Source organism: Micromys minutus, assembly GCF_963924665.1.
Source record: "Micromys minutus genome assembly, chromosome: 25".
NCBI lineage: Eukaryota > Metazoa > Chordata > Mammalia > Rodentia > Muridae > Micromys > Micromys minutus.
This window is the reverse complement of record NC_137960.1, coordinates 39,507,056-39,525,566: the sequence shown is the minus strand read 5'-3', so window position 1 is coordinate 39,525,566 and position 18,511 is coordinate 39,507,056. Positions and strand designations below refer to the sequence as shown.

General features: G+C 47.0%; 1 protein-coding gene across 2 annotated transcripts; it reads left to right on the top strand.

Annotated features, from left to right (window-relative positions):
* The first annotated feature begins 505 nt into the window (after positions 1-505).
* On the top strand, positions 506-14,197 carry ZBTB24 (zinc finger and BTB domain containing 24). 2 transcript variants are annotated; one of them, XM_080938428.1, is made up of 7 exons: positions 506-612; positions 1,148-2,124; positions 4,493-4,660; positions 5,082-5,165; positions 5,904-5,987; positions 10,822-10,903; positions 12,505-14,197. In XM_080938428.1, the coding sequence occupies exons 2-7, from the start codon at positions 1,179-1,181 to the stop codon at positions 13,265-13,267; spliced, it is 2,127 nt and encodes a 708-aa protein (XP_080794554.1). In that variant the 5' UTR covers positions 506-612; positions 1,148-1,178; the 3' UTR covers positions 13,268-14,197. The 2 variants fall into 2 exon arrangements, with proteins under 2 accessions (XP_080794554.1, XP_080794555.1); XM_080938429.1 differs by lacking the exon at positions 506-612 and adding an exon at positions 689-767.
* Positions 14,198-18,511: the final 4,314 nt, after the last annotated feature.

Below are 18,511 nucleotides of genomic sequence, written 5' to 3'. Positions count from 1 at the left end.
TAGGTCTGAGGGAACAACGCTGCCCGGAAACAATCGAAACCCTCAATAGTCTCTTAGAAGTGCCAGAAATCTAAATAAAAACAGTGGTCACTGTAGTCACAGCAGTCAAGCCAAGCACTTTCTAACCCATTCTATCCCTTACCAGGCACTGAGGTGTTAACGCCTCCATGTTATGGATAAACAAGACGTAGAGGATGAGAGGGAGGCAAAGGACAGACTCATCCAGGAGGTAAATATCTGCTGATAAGGGGTGTGTGATGAACGACTGTAGCCACCTCCGTCTTTATGCTCACCGTCTAATGGGCGGATTTGGAGTCGACTTAAGTCTCCAAAGAGAGACCGCTGTGTAACTGGAGGTAAATTTCCGCTAGCAGGTCTCCCCATCAGACCGTCCCTTTCCGGATTCCACAGCAAACCCCGCCCCGGGGCGGGGCTACACGGTCACGTGGTCTGGCGGCAGCGTGTGCGCGCTTCCGGGTTGACAGTGACTGGGAACCCAGAGTTAACGCTTAGTGGCGGCGGGGGCGGGGATCGGCGACTTGCCGGGCTTGGTGGCCTCTGGGCGGCCCGGTGGACTGACGGTAGCGGAACCCCGCCGGGCGGCCCTGACAGGTAGGTCCGCGGCCGGTCGGCTCGGCCCGGGGCCTTGTGCCTTGGAACGCCCGCAGGACCCAGGCCCCGGGCCTGGGACGGAGCTCCGGGCGCCGCTGCTCAGAGCTGGGCCTCTGGACCGGTGTGTTATTTCAGCGCGCACCTCCCTTGCGTGGGTTCGTACCCGTATTTCTCATATTTGTTCCCACAGACGAGACATTCATGAGTGGCATCGAGGCAGCTTAGCCCCAACTCCAATATTGCGCCCGCCACACTTTGAAAGTTTAATTACAAAGTTAATGGAAGGGAGGGCCGTGCAGACTTTTGATCCCATTCTGTAATTTCCAGAGGAAATCCCAGACAGTAAGAGGTTGTGTGGATACTGGAAGGGCATCCAGCAGGGTAGCCGCAACAAGGGGAGGAACCTAAGGCTTGGCTTCCTAAGTAGACTTTAGAAGGTAGTAATGTCAAAAAACAAAACAAAAAAAAAAAAAAAAACTGGTTTGTGACATCTGGAACATGAACAGTCTTGTTAGACATTGTTTTCTTATTTCAGATTTAAACTTCTTCAGAATCTTCTGGAGAAAATGGCGGACACAACAGCGGAGCCTTCTGGGCAGCTTATTGTACACTCAGACACTCACAGTGACATTGTCCTGGCTAGTCTTGAGGATCAGAGGAAGAAGGGCTTTCTTTGTGACATTACTTTAATCGTGGAGAATGTGCATTTCCGAGCTCATAAAGCCTTACTCGCTGCCAGTAGCGAGTATTTCTCAATGATGTTTGCGGAAGAGGGTGAGATTGGCCAGTCCATTTATATGTTAGAAGGCATGGTTGCAGATACCTTTGGTATCCTGCTGGAATTTATCTATACAGGTTATCTGCATGCCAGTGAGAAAACAGCAGAACAAATCCTGGCTACTGCCCAGTTCTTAAAAGTCTACGACCTGGTAAGGGCTTACACAGACTTCCAGAGTAACCATAGCTCCCCCAAGCCACCAGCTTTGAACTGTGCTGGTCCTCCGGTGGTTGTTATTTCCAATAAGAAGAATGATCCTCTAAAACGGAAACGGGGAAGGCCGAGAAAAGCCAATGGTTTGCAGGAAGGGAAATCAGAACCAGCTGCAGAGGGAGAGATGCAGCTAAGAGTGAACCATTCAGTTCAGAATAGACAAAACTTTGTGTTTAAAGAAGACAGCGTCAGACTGAATGAGCAGACTCCAAAAGAAAAGGAATCCGAGCCTGCTGATGAGCCCAGCAGAGTGGAGGAGATGCCGGCCGAAAAGGACGAGAACTTTGACCCCAAGGCTCGGGATGGACAGGAAAGCCAGAGTCGGTACAGCAAGCGGAGGATTCGCAGGTCTGTGAAGCTTAAAGACTACAAACTTATTGGAGATGAAGATGACCAGAGTACAGCCAAGAGGCTGTGTGGACGGAAAAAGCGCTCCAGCGGTCCTGAGGCCCGGTGTAAAGACTGCGACAGAGTCTTCAAATATAATCACTTCTTGGCAATTCACCAGAGGCGCCACACTGGTAACTACGCATTCCAAACTTGGTGTGATCGGTTGGGGAATTTGGAATTGTGGTCGTGACTTTTTTTTTTTTTTAATTTAATGTTCAGTTTCCACATGGTAGACATGAAAATAAAACCTTCGCATTGTATTCAGGTCTCGTAGTAACCCCACAGTAGGTAATATCTCCAGTGTACAGATGAGGAGCTGGTCTTGCTCTATGCCGGCTCACCCATGATTCTTCAAGCCTGATTCAGAGCCCTTGAGTCTTTTTCTTAGCAAGTTATTAAGCAGCTTCTGCCTTTTGATTCATGACTGTTCCTCATCTTTGCAGAAGCGCTGTCTTGCTCTGTTTTATGGACATCTTCATAGTTTGGCCATTTTCTCCTTCTGGGTATCTCTGACTCAGCATTGGCCCTTAGTCCCCCTTTGTGATCGAAATGTCTTCTTGTCCTCTCCATATGGCAAATATGGGCCACTAACAGCATTCAGACCCTTTCTCTTCTTGCATTACCGTGCGTGCATGGAACCCAGGGTATCTGTGCATGTCTGATGGCTACCACATTGGACAGTACATCTCTACAGGAAATCCTTGAGCTCTTTGTTGAGCTGTTCAGTCCACCCTGTTGCAGGGCAGGTGAGGTTGTAGTTGTATTACAAGCTGAAGTATAAGGGCTAGTGTTTACCTTTTCTCTTAGCCATCCTCTTGCTGACATGTGAGTCAGCGTGCACAATTAGAACCACCTGGAGAACTACAGCTTCCTGTGTCCCACACCCAGGCTTCTGATTTACTTGTCTGGATCATCCATGTTTGAAGTTTCCCAGGGATGTAGGTCAATTGGCAGAGTGCTTGCCTTGTATGTACGAAGCCCTGGCTTCACTCCCTCTACCACAGAAACTGGGCAAGGTGGATATTCTGTGCCATTCCAGAAGTGGAGACAGGAGGAGCTGAAGTTGAGGGTTATCCTTGGCTGCAAGGCAAACCTGGGATACATGAGATGTGTTCTCTGCCTTCAGTATAGATCAGGTCAGTCAGAAAGCTGTCACTCCAGAAGACTGTTCACTTACTTCACCGTTACGTCACACACTTACCGCTTTTCTTCCTGCACAGAACTGCTGCTGCTTGAATTTCCAGGCCTAGCTTATAACTTCCTCACGTCCTCCTGCATTCCATCTTTGCTTTATTTCCTGGGAGATTGCCACTGTTCTTTCCGGCCTCTAGGTTTGCTATTTCTACCCTTAAAAACAAAAAACAAAAAAACTGAAGTTCTTTTATCCCCATCCCAAAGCCTTGTACTTCCTTGGACAAGTGCTTGACACCTAAACTAATTCTCCAACCTGAATCTAATTTTTGTTTCTGTTTGAGACATGGTCTCATTATGCAGCAATGTGACCTTGAAATCATGATCCTTCTGTCTGAGCCTCCCAAATGCTGGTGTTCAGACATCTGCCACCATGCCCTTGTACTTGATGTTTTCTACACAGAGCTGTTTGCCTGCATTTGTGTGTGTGTGTGTGTGTGTGTGTGTGTGTGTGCACCATCTGTATGCCTGGTACCCAGAGAGACCAGAAGGGAGCATCAGATGGCCTGGAACTGGAGATACAGATGGTTGGGTGTCACTCTCTCGGTGCTGGGAACACAGCAAGGGTTCTATAAAAGCAGAGCCATCTCTCCAAAAAAATGCAGTGATTTTTAAAAATACTGCTCATTTAATCATATGCAAGAAGAGGGCACTAGAAGCTATTGGCATATCTGTGAATGTGAGGACAGCCTATAAAGCAGTAGCGGACTGGTAGGGTGTGGCTGGACCCCACTTCCTCCTTACTGATGCCCGTCGTGGGCATCTATGGCTCCTTCCAAAAAACAGGCTTCTACTCTCCTACCTAGAGGGACTAGGTCTGACTGCCATGTCTAAGGAAGAGGGTTCTCCTTATCCCCAAAGAGACTTTGACTTTTCCTTCCTGGGGTGATACCACTCAGCTGCCCAGGTAACCCCTAACCCAGAGACCCTTTTACTCTCTTCAGAGAACGGTCTCCCATCTTCTTTTGGTGGTGGGTGGGGACATTTGTATTCTTGGTGTGAGAAATGGAAAAGTGAGTATAGGTAGGTATTGACCTTGTCCTTTACCTCCATGAGTGGGGCCATTCTGAAACCGTTGGAGGCTGAATCTTACAAGTTAAGCTGTGTCCCGAGGCTTCCAGCTGTCAGCTTTGACTTCATCTGTCCCACTTTGTAGACGTCCATTGCTGAGAGCTCACTATCTGCTGGACTTGGAATGTTTGCCCTCATAGTTAATATACATGATTCAATATTGTATACTTTAATTTGGGAGGAAGAGAAAAATGCACAGGCTCTTGCTTACCCCATGCTTCTTGGCTTTGGTTGCAGGGGAACGACCCTTCAAATGCGGTGAGTGTGGAAAGGGGTTTGCTCAGAAGCACTCCCTGCAGGTCCACACCAGGATGCATACGGGGGAGCGGCCATACACCTGCACTGTGTGCAGCAAGGCGCTGACCACCAAGCACTCCTTGCTGGAGCACATGAGCCTGCACTCAGGTAACAGGGCTTACACTGAGGGCCACCCGGTTCCTATTTCCAGTGGTGGGCATTTCTGGCATTTAAATGGTGTCTTCTCAGCATGGTGTCATTTACCACACCGCCATCTGCTGATATGCTGTTCTGAACTACAGCAGCCTTCAGCTAGCGCTTATTACTGGCTACTGCAATGCAGTGTGCATTTAAAAGTTTCCTTAAGTGCCACAGTTCAGAATTCTCTTTATATTCCTTTGACACCTCCAGCCCTACCCCAGTCCCCACTGCTCCCTATTGTCTTGCATAGTTTGCACACTCTGCAAGCCTTCTTCTGAGTGTGCAGACAGATGTCTGTCGTAGACACGGGAACCTGGGCATCTGTGATTTCCCGTATTAGCATTCCAGTTGTCTGCATGGCTTAGGTGTTTTATTTTTCCCTTGGCAGGACAGAAGTCTTTTACCTGTGATCAGTGTGGGAAGTATTTCAGCCAGAAAAGGCAGCTAAAGAGCCATTACCGAGTCCATACAGGTACGATACTAATAAGGTGAGGAAACTTCCATTGCTGGGGAGAACCTGGGACCAGTGGGTGCATCGTACAGAATGAAGGAATATGAAATCCAGTCAGGCTAGGGATGCAGCTCATTTGGTGGGGATGAATGAAGCCCTGGGCTCAGTCCCTAGTGCCATGTACACCCAGGCTTGGGAGCATACATCTGTCATCCTGGCACTTAAGAGGTAGAAGATCAGAAGTTCAAAATCATCCTCAGGTTTCAGGCCTGCCTGGGATGCCTGGGACTGTACCCAAACGATAAAAAAAGTCAAAGGCTGTCATGTTACTCTGCACTACCATAAGATTCAATTTAGTGTTTGCACTATAATTTTGGAACAATATATAAAACCACTACAGAACTTCTGTATCCAAAAGTGCTGCTTGCCCAAGAGTTGATTGGCTGTTGTTAGTGACACCTGGAAAGACCTGTCTCACCCATGGCTTCTGATCTGCTAAATGTCCTCTTCTCCTTCCTGCTAACTGATAAGAACCGAAGGGAGAGGGGAAGAAGCCTTCATGTGCAGGAGAGAAGGGTGTTCAGGGGCTAGGAGGAAAGGCTCCCTGAGAAGCGCTGGGTTGAACACAGGAGCTATAAGGCATGTTGTTGTTAAAGTGCCCTGTTTCAAGTGGTTATTCTTCAGGGAGTGCTTTAACACAGGGCACTGAGGAGATGTGGGAGGACATACATGCACTGACACTTTTTATCCTTGTGCAAGGCCACTCGCTTCCAGAATGCAGCCACTGCCATCGAAAGTTCATGGATGTGTCCCAGCTAAAGAAGCACCTGCGAACTCACACAGGTACGGTGTGCCTCATCAGCCTTCACGCTGCACTGGCTGCCTCGGCCTGGGTTGGCGTACGCATTGCCCATGTGCTGCAAGCTTGGTAAGGTTTATGAAAGCCAGCGGTAAAGGCAGGGCACCATCATCGCTGTGAACGTCGGTCTGGGCTTGTGCTTCAGTCTCAGCCACTTGAGTGCTGAAGGTGACAACAGTGGCCTGTTTAGAAAAGGAGTGCAGCAGACACCAGGGCACAGAGTCCCAGCTGTCCTCTGGAACCAACACTTACCCTCCCACGGAGGCAGGAATGTGGACAATGCACGGAAGTCAGGCTCTCCATTTTGTGCCTTTGAGAGGGATGTGTGTAACTATAAGCCTGTTAGATTGTTTCAAACAACAGCTTCTACTAAGCTGGATTGTGTAATGGTCCTGTCAAGTTGTCTACTAGTAATGTACACTAGAGCAGTCTAAGCCAGACAGCGGTGGCCACGCCTTCAATCTGAGCACGCCTTTAATGGCATCTGAGTTCAAGGCCAGATACCCTACCTCAAACAAAAAGTGTCTGGGACCAGAAGCACCCCAAATCCCAAAATGTTCCAAGTCAGTTTTTGAGTGTGAATGTGATACCACAGTGGAATGTGCCACACCTGTCCTTCTGGAATAGATCTAGATCAGTCAGAATTCAGGCTCACCAAAATACTGTCTACAATTACCCACCAGGCCATGTGGAAGAAGCTTATGTGAAACATGGTACATTTTCTGTGTAGACTTGATCCCCTTTCTAACGTGTGTGTGGGGGGGGGTTAATTTTAAAATCTGGAGAATGTTATATTTCTGATTCCAAGGAGTTTTTCTTTAAAACTTTTTCTGAGATCTTTTTTTTTATGTAGGAGGTTGCCTGCATGTGCCCCACACATCTTGTACTCACAGAGACCAGTTGTTAGCCGCCCTGTGGGTCCTAGTAATCCAGTTTGGGTCCTTTGAAAGAGCAATCAGTGCTTTTAATCACTGAGCACTCTCTCCAGAGTGCATCACCTATGCAATAGCAAATGATCTTATAAGGGGTGGATTTTATAAAAGTTTTGTGCAGTCTTAGTTTTTACAGTAACATTGTCTGTCATTGTAACTGGGTTTGTGTACACATTACCACAGCATCCATGTGGAAGTCAGAGGACAGTAGGGGAGTTGATTTCCTCCACTGTGTGGGCTTGGATATGAAATGTAGTCCTTCAATCTGGGTGGTTGGTGTCTTTATCTGCCAGACCATCACATGGGCTCCCTCGCTTCTTAGACATTATCATTAACAGGGTCTGTGAAATGTAATGCAGCCACTCAGTACATATGTACTGAGCATTTGCTGTGTACCAGGATCTGTTCTGGACCCAGAGGACAGATAATGAGATGTCCAAGTCCATGCTGGGGTGACATAAGCGTTTGAACAGACAATACAGACAAAAAGGTACCCTGTGCCAGGGCAGCATGGAAATAAAAGGAGAAGTGGGAAAACAGGTGTGGGCAGGGGTGCTTCCCACAGGAGGGACTGACCTGGGAAGGCCCCAAGGATGGAATCCAGAACTCCATAGGGAGTGAGCCAGATAAGTGGATAATATTCGGGGAGAGGGGTGGGAGGCTGGTTCTGAGATGCTGGAGAAGGAAGCATGCTGAGTGGACCGCAGGGACGACAGGAGGCCATGCGGCACAGCTTTGTCTGTTCATAGCTGCACATCTCAAACACTTGAAAAGTTTTTTTAAAAACAAGACAGCCCTGATTTCAACCCTGAGCTTGTAACTGAATCAGCTGGGACAGAGCCTCCGAAGCCTCCACCCAGACCCCAACCCCATGATTCCCATGAGCACGTTAGCTTACCTGGAGGCCACAGTGAAGAGTCCCACAGTACGACTGAGTCTTAATAGTGTCGCTTCTGTATCAAGCAGAGGGACCCTTGGGGTGCTACAGTCATGAGGCTTGGTCTAGTGCCATGACAGTGGAAACCGCAGCCAATGAGCCTGCTGTGGAAAGGTTCTGAGGAAGAGTCAGCATGCTTTGCTCATGATTAGGTGGGGTACAAGTGACAGTTGGCCCGGGGGAGAGGAGAAAGCATCTGGAGAAACAAACCAGTACATACTCTTGGGCGTTCGGATCTGAGAGAGGTCTTGCCCATGTATGGAGTAGGGAACTGGATATGTGAACCTGAGAGAGAGGTGTAGGCCCAGCTGTGAATGTACATGCTTACATGTGGCTTTAATATGTGTAAGGCTTTGATGAACTCGAATCCCTGGAAAATCAGATGGATAGTCCAGGGCTGAGGTGGCCCAACTGATGAACAGTTCAGGGAAGGAGCTGCTTCTGGCAGAAACTCCACGGGAGGCCTCCAGAGGATTAAGATCACAAGTGTGGGCTACTTAACAAGACTTGTAGTCCTTGTATTGGGGGTAGAAAGTAGACAGTGTCTCTGTGACATCCAGACAGATGAGTGACCCCATCTCAGAAGAGGGTGCAATTTGTTCAGAAAAATGCAAAAAAAAAAAAAAAATTAAACATTGGTCCTGCGATGGGGATAAACCAAACCCATCAAAATATTGGGATTCTTCAAGGACAGTGCCTTCGTATGATCTGTCTGTCTCTAGCACTCGTTCAGTGATGTTGAGAGGCATCAGCGACCTGTTTTCTACCCTGAACCAGGATGTAAAGCAGAGATTTTTTTTTCAGCATAGCCATATTTCATTTGAAAACTTGACTGTTGTTTTTTGGATCTCCAAGTGCACACTCTAAGATGCAGTGCACAAAGCACGGAGGATCTCTTTCCCAGGAGGGTGCATTAGAGAGGATGGAGGCAGCATGTTAAGTGGGCCGGTACTGCTGGGGCTGGGTGAGAGGAGACTGGCTCATGGTCTCATAATTGGATCTTTTCCCTGACCCGGAGCAGTCAGGCTTGTGGGGATGTAGTAAAGCCAAGTGAACTACAGGACTGATGCGGGGAGAGGGGCTACTTGTTTGTTTGTGGTCTTGTTCTTTTCAAAGACTCTTGCTATAAGAACTCGGGGTCCTCCTGCCTTAGCATCATGAGTGCTAGGACTTTAAGTGTGCACTACTCACACGGACTATGCTTTCCTCCCGTCCTCACCACCTCTTTCCCGAGTGCTCCCAGAAACTCGAGCAGAGATTGGAACATTGCTTAGTGTACCACAGTCCACTCCAGGGAATTAGCTGTGTCTCTGTGCAGCAGCTATCCTTGTGACGTGTGATGTACAGAGAGAGCAGTTCCACCCTCCAACATCTGTCCTTAGGTGTTTTAGACAGACAGTGGTTCTAAAGTGGGCTCCCACGCTAATGTGGCCATCTTGCCTAGTCACATGACAGAGCTCATGACGTCTTTTCATTCACAGCCTCATTCTGTGGGTTAGGTCTGAAGCTTCCAAAGTTTCTACGCCTGTGTTTGACACGAACTCATCCTGCTTGTTCCAGTTGTCCTGTGCTCTGGGGCCCCTTGCAGAGTCTGTGTGTCCATAAGAATCTCAGTGCAGTATGATGGAGCCACAGAATGGAGAATGGGCTTTGTTCCCCAGAGTGGACACTCAAATCAGGAAAGCAGCAAGTGTTGGGTGACTCAGGACAAGTGTAAAAAGAAATGTCAGCTCTGTGTGTATTTGAAAAGCATGTGAGAAGTTGAAACTGACCAAGGTCTGAGTAGGGCCCACCTTTGATTAGAAAGCCACCCGGCCTTTGAAGTGGTAGAAGTTAATGATGTGGCTTGCTGATTGATCCAGCTTGTTCGTGTAGCCGTCCCCTGCCTGGTGGGGTACAGAACAGTCTGAGAGAGCAGCTCCAGTCGGCCTCCTCTCTGCTGTCCTCTAGTGAGGCTGGGTCTTGCTGCTGGCTTTCTCCATACTTGCCTTGCCCATTCAGCGTCCCTTCACATTGCTCCTGGAGCTATGAGACTCTCCTGTTTCGTGTGTGCTGTGCAAACCAACATTGAAAACACCAATTCTGTTAATGAAGTCATGGGGCTGACCACTTGCACATTTTATGTGAGCCTTACATCACCCCTAGGAAAGTCATGTGAGTGAGTGTGTGTGCGCAGGTATGTGGTGTATGAAGAACTATGACCTCTTATAATCCAAAACTTTGGCTGCTGTCTCCAAATGGGGCTATTAGAGCATTTGCTGCCACTGTGAAATGGTCTGTTAATGTGGAGGCCACACTCGCAGTTTGCCTGGTGACAGTCGCCAGGAAGCAATAGGCCCTTTTGCAGGCTGCTGTAATCCAAGAGGGAATAGTCAGATTCTGTACATACTTGGCAGGCAGCTCTAAGTGTGACTACTAAGCCCTAGTGCACAGGGGGTCCAGTGAGTCACCTGGCCCAGAAGTAGGGCAAGAGTCAGCATTAGTCAGTGTTAAAAAATGCAGGAGTGCCTGGAGAGATGGCTCGAAGGTAAAGAGCACTGACTGCTCTTCCAGAGGTCCTGAGTTCAAATCCCAGCAACCACATGGTGGCTCACAACCGTCTGTGATGGGATCTGACGCCCTCTTCTGGTATGCAGGTGACGTGCAGATAGAGCACTCGTGTATGTAAGAAAAATAAATATTAAAAAAAGAAAGTGCAGGAGTGAATGCCGTGCTTGTTTCCCATGTATGAGCAGCTTCTGTATGAGCTGTCGTGTGAAGGAGACACACCTCCGCGTCCTCTTGGCACTCCATGGCTCAGGTGCACAGGAGCCGTCTAGTCATGGTTCCTGCACTCTGACAGAGTTCGCCTTTGTCCTTTTCCCACCGTGAAGTAAAGTGCTTTAGATTGTTACTTTTTGATGTTAGGTGTGTATTATAAACACTTGCCTCTTTTTTCCTTGTTTTAAGGTGAGAAGCCATTTACTTGTGAAATCTGTGGGAAATCTTTCACTGCAAAGAGTTCTCTTCAGACGCACATCAGAATCCACCGGTAAGCTGGTTTGGGTTTGGGTAAGACTGGACTTAGCTCTCTGGGGCATGCTGGCCTCAGACTCAGACTCTTGCTTCTCTGCCCTGAGCTCTGGGATTACAGGTCTAAGCCATCACCCCTGGCTTCTTCAGTAAAGTTCCATAGGTATTTTTGTCACTTGGTCACCCCCTTGAATTCTAGTGTTCTGTGGGGTAACCTGTGACTATATGTAAGCCTTTTCTCTAGTTCATATCATGGTAGAATATGCTTCATTTTATTTTTTTCATTGATTAAATCTCTCATTTAGGCAAAATCAGCAGTATTGATTCTGGCCAACCAAAGTTACATTGTTGGTTTCATTACTTAATTTGTACTGAGAGAGGCTATTTTAAAGCTTAAACCTTCAATCAAAACTGAACAGAGCCTGGGGTGGGGGGATTCAGTGACTAAACTATTGGAGGGTTTGTTCAGATCTCTATTCCCTGGGTAAAAGCCAGAGGCAGGGCGGCACATGTGTGAGAGAGTGCAGGCAGGTGGTCCCAGGGTGGCACACGTGTGATGGAGGAAGACCCAGGGTAACCTCCGACCTCCACATGCACACAGACAGACTGCACACAAACATCAGTGAAGTGTGGTACCTTTGAAGTCCTAGCACTTGGGAGGTAGAAGCAGGAGGGTGGCCCACAAGTTCAAGGCTAGCCTAGGCTACAGAGTTAGAAGAAAAAAAAAAATTAATGTAATCTGGAGTTGATTATAGTGTATGCCTACAAGCCCAGCATCTGCTAGGCAGAGACAGGAGGATTGAGCTTGAAGCCAAACTGGATTACATAGGAAAATTCCATCCAAAAGAAGAAGTATTTTCTGAACAAATTTTTGTTCAGAAAAATTACTTTCAGGTAGGATTTAGGTATATATCTAAAAGCTTCAAAAATAATTATGAGCTGCTTGAATTTTTTAATATTGATATTAATTATAATATATACATACATATTTCACCTTTAAAGAAAAAAAAAAAACCTGTAAGAACTGAAACTAAACTAGAACTGCCCATGCACTAGGAAGTGTTTACTTTTTTATTTGAAACATGGAACAACAACATTATAAACTTTCAGCCCATGTAGCCCAGTTCCACCTGCCACCCTCCCTTAGCCACTTTATAACCCCTTTTATTTATTTACTTTATGTATTGGGTACACTGTAGCTGTCTTCAGATATGCCAGAAGAGAGCAGAGGCTCCCCTTACAGATGCTTGGGAACTAGACTCAGTGCTCTCAATCCACTGAGCCGGCTCTCCAGCCCCTCCTTCTTTTATTTTTGAGACTCGAAACCTAATCACATAGAAACAGCTCCTTCCAAGTCCGCAAGTCGGTAGGGAACCCGTGACTTAGGAATCAGTCTGGTCAGTATTCCCGTGCTCTCTTAGTTTTGGTTCTTTTGGGTTTTTTGTTTTGTTTGTTTAATGTAAAGTGGAGTTAGAATTTATTTTCAAGGATTTGACATGGATTGAGTCACTGGCATTAAGGGACAGTAAGTATCAGGAGCAGGACTTGACATTCCATTACTCTTGATGGCTTCTGCCTAAGCAGGAGGTGGAAAGCCAGTGTTCCCGTGTTTTCTTACAGAGGAGAAAAGCCATATTCCTGCAGCATCTGTGGCAAGTGCTTCTCTGACTCCAGTGCCAAGAGGAGACACTGCATCCTCCATACTGGCAAAAAGCCTTTCTCCTGCTCCGAGTGTAGCTTACAGTTTGCTCGCCTAGACAATTTGAAGGCCCACTTGAAGATCCACAGCAAAGAGAAGCACACATCAGATTCCAGCAGCGTTTCCGGCAGTAATGCTGACGAGGTCCGGAACATTCTTCAGCTGCAGCCGTACCAGCTGTCCACCTCAGGAGAGCAGGAGATTCAGCTTCTTGTAACCGATTCCGTGCATAACATTAACTTCATGCCAGGTCCCAACCAGGGGGTTAGCATTGTAGCGGCTGAGAGCTCTCAGAGCATGGCCGCAGACCCTGCTGCCAACATCACCTTGCTCACACAGCAGCCGGAGCAACTGCAGGGCCTGATTCTTTCAGCTCAGCAGGAGCAAGCAGAGCACATTCAGAGCCTCAGTATGCTTGGAAGCCAGATGGAGTCTTCACAGACCGAGCCAGTGCACGTAATCACACTCTCCAAGGAAACGCTGCAGCATCTCCACGCCCACCAAGAGCAAACACCCAGCCCAGTACCTGCAGCTGACACAGGAGTCCGAGCCACCCCTCCCCCCTCCTCTAGGCCAGGAGCAGAGCTGACCCAAGCGCCTCTGACCGTTCCACTGGACTCTTCCCCTGGAGCAGTGACAGGATGGCCCTTCGGGCCGTCATCTTACAGATCCTTAAAGATGTGATCTAGCCATTGTTAATAATGGGCTCTGTCAGGGCAGAATCTGTCTTGTCTATAATACCGATTCATATTTAGCATTTAAATATTGATGAGGGGTTCCACTTTGATTTACTATGCCTCTTCAAGATTGGGAGCTTTTCTTCGGGGGCATTGATTTGACATGTTTCTCTAAGTGTTGAATGTCCACAGCCAGAGTCTTGTTTAGATCAAAGAGTCACGCATAGGTTGAGTCGTTGTGTGTAGTGGGGCTCCATTCTGTTACCTCTCTTAGGCAGTATGATTGCCATTCCAGAACAAGTCGGGACCCTCCGTAAGTGAGCACAGCAGGCTCGCTCCAGTAACCTACCCCTAGGAGAGCGTCTCTCTCGGGTGCCTGTGTGGTGCAGTGGCTGACCAGCGCCTGACCATGTTGTGCAGAAGTAGATTCATACTCAGCAACAGGACACAAACACCAAGTACTTGCTTTAAAACATAGATTTATACTTTTTTTAAAAAAGAAATGGGCTATTACATTTTATTTTCAAAAATCTCCAAAGTATGAAACTGGATCAAGATACTCATTCCAAATAAACAAAGTTTTGTCAGATAATGATACTTGATTTTTATCAAAAAGGATTCTTAATTACCTGGAATTTTAAAAGCTTATTCATTATGATGTAAGTCCTAAATACACTGCTGAGTGCTACTTGAATGCAAAGTTCTGATTTATATGTTCCATCTTAGAACTTCCTAGAGGAAGAACTGTACACTGACCTGTTTTTATTATGGTCTAGGGTAAATCCCACAACAGACCACTAATTTTGAGCCTCAGAGCGAAAGTAGCCAGCCTGTGTCTATGATTGTGTGACTTTCAAATCATCACCCGAAGATTAAGTTCTGTTTGGATTATGTTCAGATCACTGCAGTTGACTCCTTTGACTGACTTCAGGAAGCTGGTGGCCATGCTTGAGAAAAGAGGTGGGGTGCTAGGAACATGGTGGAGGGGACAGTCAGTGTGACTCGGTGTTATCTTCACAGCTGATATTCTGATGACTTGAATTTCCACCCAAATCCACTGTGTTCTTGCAAATTAAAGAAAGAGACCAGTCTTCAGATTAGCAAGAGCATTTTTGTCCTCTAAGTTGTGTTTTATTATACATAACTTACAAATCGAATTACCAAGTTGTAGGTATGTATCAACTATGTGATGTGGAATCTGATCTGACTAGCACAACCTTTTTACAAATACTGTTTTACTGAAGTATTTAGTCATTTAAGCCATGTATTCACTATGTGTGTGTGAGCATGTATGTGTGGGCATGTATGTGTGAGCATGTTTGAGTGGGCATGTATGTGTGAGCATGTTTGTGTGGGCATGTATGTGTGGGCATGTATGTGTGAGCATGTATGTGTGAGCATGTTTGTGTGAGCATGTTTGTGTGGGCATGTTTGTGTGGGCATGTTTGTGTGGGCATGTATGTGTGGGCATGTATGTGTGAGCATGTTTGTGTGGGCATGTATGTGTGAGCATGTTTGTGTGGGCATGTATGTGTGAGCATGTTTGTGTGGGCATGTATGTGTGAGCATGTTTGTGTGGGCATGTATGTGTGAGCATGTTTGTGTGGGCATGTATGTGTGAGCATGTTTGTGTGGGCATGTATGTGTGAGCATGTTTGTGTGGGCATGTATGTGTGAGCATGTTTGTGTGGGCATGGGTTACATATGTCTTACCCACTGAGGCATCACTCTAGCCCCTGCTTATTCTTTCTTTGTTATTTCGTCTTTTTTTTTTTAGGTTTATTTTATGTATATAAGTTCACTGTAGCTGTCTTCAGACACACCAGACGAGGGCATCAGATCTCAGATGGTTGTGAGCCACCATGTGGTTGCTGGGAATTGAACTCAGGACCTGTGGAAGAGCAGCCAGTGCTCTTAGCCACTGAGCTATATCCAGCACACCCCTGCTTATTCTTAAAGCACAAAGTATTTACCGTCTTTTCAAAACATCCTAACATTCATTTTTTCTAGAATTCTACATTGTATTAAAGTAACATTTTCTCCCTGTTGATAGCTAAATAATTATTCAGAAACATGGTCGTGTGGCGTGGGTTTGGTGTAGGAGACTCAGCCCATACATATGCATGCTCAGCATGAACCCTACTCCCGATCTGAGACTGTAGTTAGTATTTCTAAATGACAGTGTCCTACTGTGATTTCCAGGCTGAGGTAAATGTCTCAAGTGACTGACTGCAGATGTCGTCTCCACGCCTACATGACGAATTACAAGTTATATTTGTCTACCTCAGCACCAAGAAATGAATGCACTGTGAGACGGGCGTGGTACTGCAGGCCTATGTATGATCCCAGGACTCAGAGGGGGAGGCAAGAGTGCCTTCAGTTTAAGGTTAGCCTGAGCTACTTTGACCCTGTAAAAGAAAACAAGGCCTGGGGGTGTTGTTCAATGTTAGAGCCTGTCGCTGGCATTCCCAAGACTGGGTTCCGTCCTCAGCACTGGGGGGATGGGGGAATTCACCATTTCCAGAAGCCACATTAACAACAGAGGGCACTGATCGGAACAGTTATTTTATCTGCCCTGCTCAGTCTCAGTTGTCAGGGAAGCAATCGGGGGCTGCCTAGAGCTGTGGCTCTCAGCCTTCAGAATGCTTTAATACAGCTCCTCATGTGGTGACCCTCAACCGTAAAGTTACTTCTGTTGCTACCTTTAGCTGTAAATGACTTGTGAAAGGGTCATTCCACCACCCCAACCCCCAAAGGGGCTTCAACCCACAGGGTGAGAACCACTGTCCTAGCTCAAGCTGGTCTGCAGGGATACTGTCCTGATGGTTAGTTGAGGTAACGGGCCCAACCCTCTGTGGTCTCTAGGCTGTAGTAAAAGGCTAGTTAAGCATGAGCCAGTGAGTGCCTCAGTGAGCAAGCTAGCACGCCAAGTTCACTGTGCGTCCTACCCTGGGCTCCCGTCCCTCAGTGATGGATCACAACCTGAAAGTGAAAGCCTAGTAAACCCTTTCTTCCCCCAGCTTTGGTCATGGGATTTGACACAGTAGGGGAATGTGACTAGAACATTACTGCCAAATATTTCTACGTGTAGTTGATATTTTAATGAGATTTTACACCCTCCTCCCCATACAAAATCCTCGAAATCAGTTGTATGTTTCATACTGCTTGCATATCAGGTTTGGCAACAGTGTTTCCTGGTGTTTGATTTGCCTTTAGATTTTATACAACTACAGGTTAAAAACCTAGATCCATCTGTCAAGCGGTCCAGACAACTTTTTGATAACTGAAAGAAAGACTTAGGTTTAACTTGTGAAGTCCAGTTCCTTGGTTTATCTGGCTGCATCATAAGCCCTTCCAGACTGTAGCATGGGATCCAGTCCTAGCCTTGGCTGCATTATCTGACCAGCTGTCACAGGACTCAAAGTGACGGCTTTCCTGCCCTAGCTCCCTCATTACTCTCATTACTCCCTGCTTAGTCTTCATGACATTCCTATGCAGTAAATATTATCCTTAGGCCCATTTTACAGATGAGAACAGTGAGGCACAAATACACACCCTATATTTGGGTGTGTCTCTAGTACATACCCTGCCCTTAGGAATGAACCTCCTAAAACAAACATTTTAGAAGGTTTATTTCCTTTTTATGAGTGTTTTGCCATCATATATATCTGGATCATGTGCCCTCAGAAGCCAGCAGAGAGCATCAGATCTCCTGGAACTGTGCTTTTGATTAAAAACAAGGTATGTTGCCACCACACCTTTAACCCCTGCACTCGGGAGGCAGAGGCAGGCGGGTCTCTGAGTTCTAGGCCAGCCTGGTCTACAGAGTGAGTTCCAGGACAGCCAGGGCTACACAGAAACATTGTCTCAAAAACCAAAATAAGCAGGATTCTTAAGACACCATGTGGTTTGGGGACTTCAGTCCCTTCCTGCCACGGCGTGTCCTTCGCCCGGGCTGCCGTGTTTCAACAACATGAATTATGTTACTACAATCCTGGTAGAAACGGGACAGTTGGCAGGGACCCATGTCGGGCCTGTCCCCTGGCTTCCTGCTTGCTTTCTGTGACTTCTGTGCTCGGTTCACGTGTCTTCCACCTTCAGACACCAGCATTGAGTCAGCCCACTCTAACCCTATCTGTAACTTCAGCAACGCTTGGAATGGCTGTTTCCAAATGCAGTCCTACGAGGAGGCCGCAGGGTTGGGGCCTAAACAGATTTGGGGGGGAGGGGGCCAGGCATAATTCAGTACTAATGGGCTCCTGGGTGGGGAGGGACTGTGCTAGGACACACCTAGCCCACAGGTAGCAAGTCCAGCTTAGTCTTCATGACATTCCTATGAGGTATGAATCATTATTATCTTTAGGCCCATTTTATAGATGAGAACAGTGAGGCCCAAGCCTGGCTGATCCCATTATACTGCGTTGACAAAAATGAGTTGAGACTGAAAGCGAGCTCTGTGTCTGAAAGGCTGGCACAGTAAATGCACTAAGAGTTAGCGTCTCTCCTACAGACATTTACACAGTATGTTTGCTATTAACCAAATCTACCAACTACACAGAAATTAGTCTGGGGGTGGGTGTACTTAACTCCCTTGACCTGTCTCAACCTCTGTAAGTTGCATCCCCCCCATTTTTTTTTACTGTTTTCTATTTTTTAAATTAAGGATATTTTGAGTTTAGGACAGATTTGCTTTTATAAGCATTAAACTACACTTTTTACAAATTATTTTATTGGATATTCTCTGCACTTACATTTCAGATGTTGTCCCCTTTCCCCCCACTCCCATCCGTCCCTCCTTCTCCACTTGTCTCCATGAAGGTGTTTCCTCTCCCAACCACCCTCTCCACCTCAGCCAGCACCTTGGCGTTCCCCTACACTGGACCAAAGGCCTCGTCTCCCATTGATGCCAGACACTGCTATCCTCTGCTACATGTGCAACTGGGGCCATGGGTCTCTCCATGTGTGCTCAGTGGTTGGTGTTTTAGTCCCTGGGAGTTGTGGAGGGTTTGGTTGGTTGATAATGTTCTTCCCGTGAGGTTGCAAATTAAGCTACATTTTTATCCTCAGTTTCTAAATTTCAGCCAAGGAAAGCCTTTGCTTTTGCAAATAGGTATAGCCTCTCAAACCACAATCTCCCCCTTGCCTGCCTTGAACTCTTAGGAAGGAGTGACCTCTGAATAGAGAGCTGCTGTCACACTAATCACCTTGTTTCAAAGTTATCACACATGACTAAGCAAGAGGACTTTAGCTG

What these genes read in the sequence shown, in the direction of transcription:
- ZBTB24 (XM_080938428.1), top strand. Translation starts at nt 1,179, where the DNA reads ATGGCGGACACAACAGCGGAGCCTTCTGGGCAGCTTATTGTACACTCA. An exon ending in TCACCAGAGGCGCCACACTG is followed by an intron (nt 2,125 to 4,492) that starts GTAACTACGCAT and finishes CTTTGGTTGCAG; the next exon opens with GGGAACGACCCTTCAAATGC. An exon ending in ACGCACATCAGAATCCACCG is followed by an intron (nt 10,904 to 12,504) that starts GTAAGCTGGTTT and finishes GTTTTCTTACAG; the next exon opens with AGGAGAAAAGCCATATTCCT.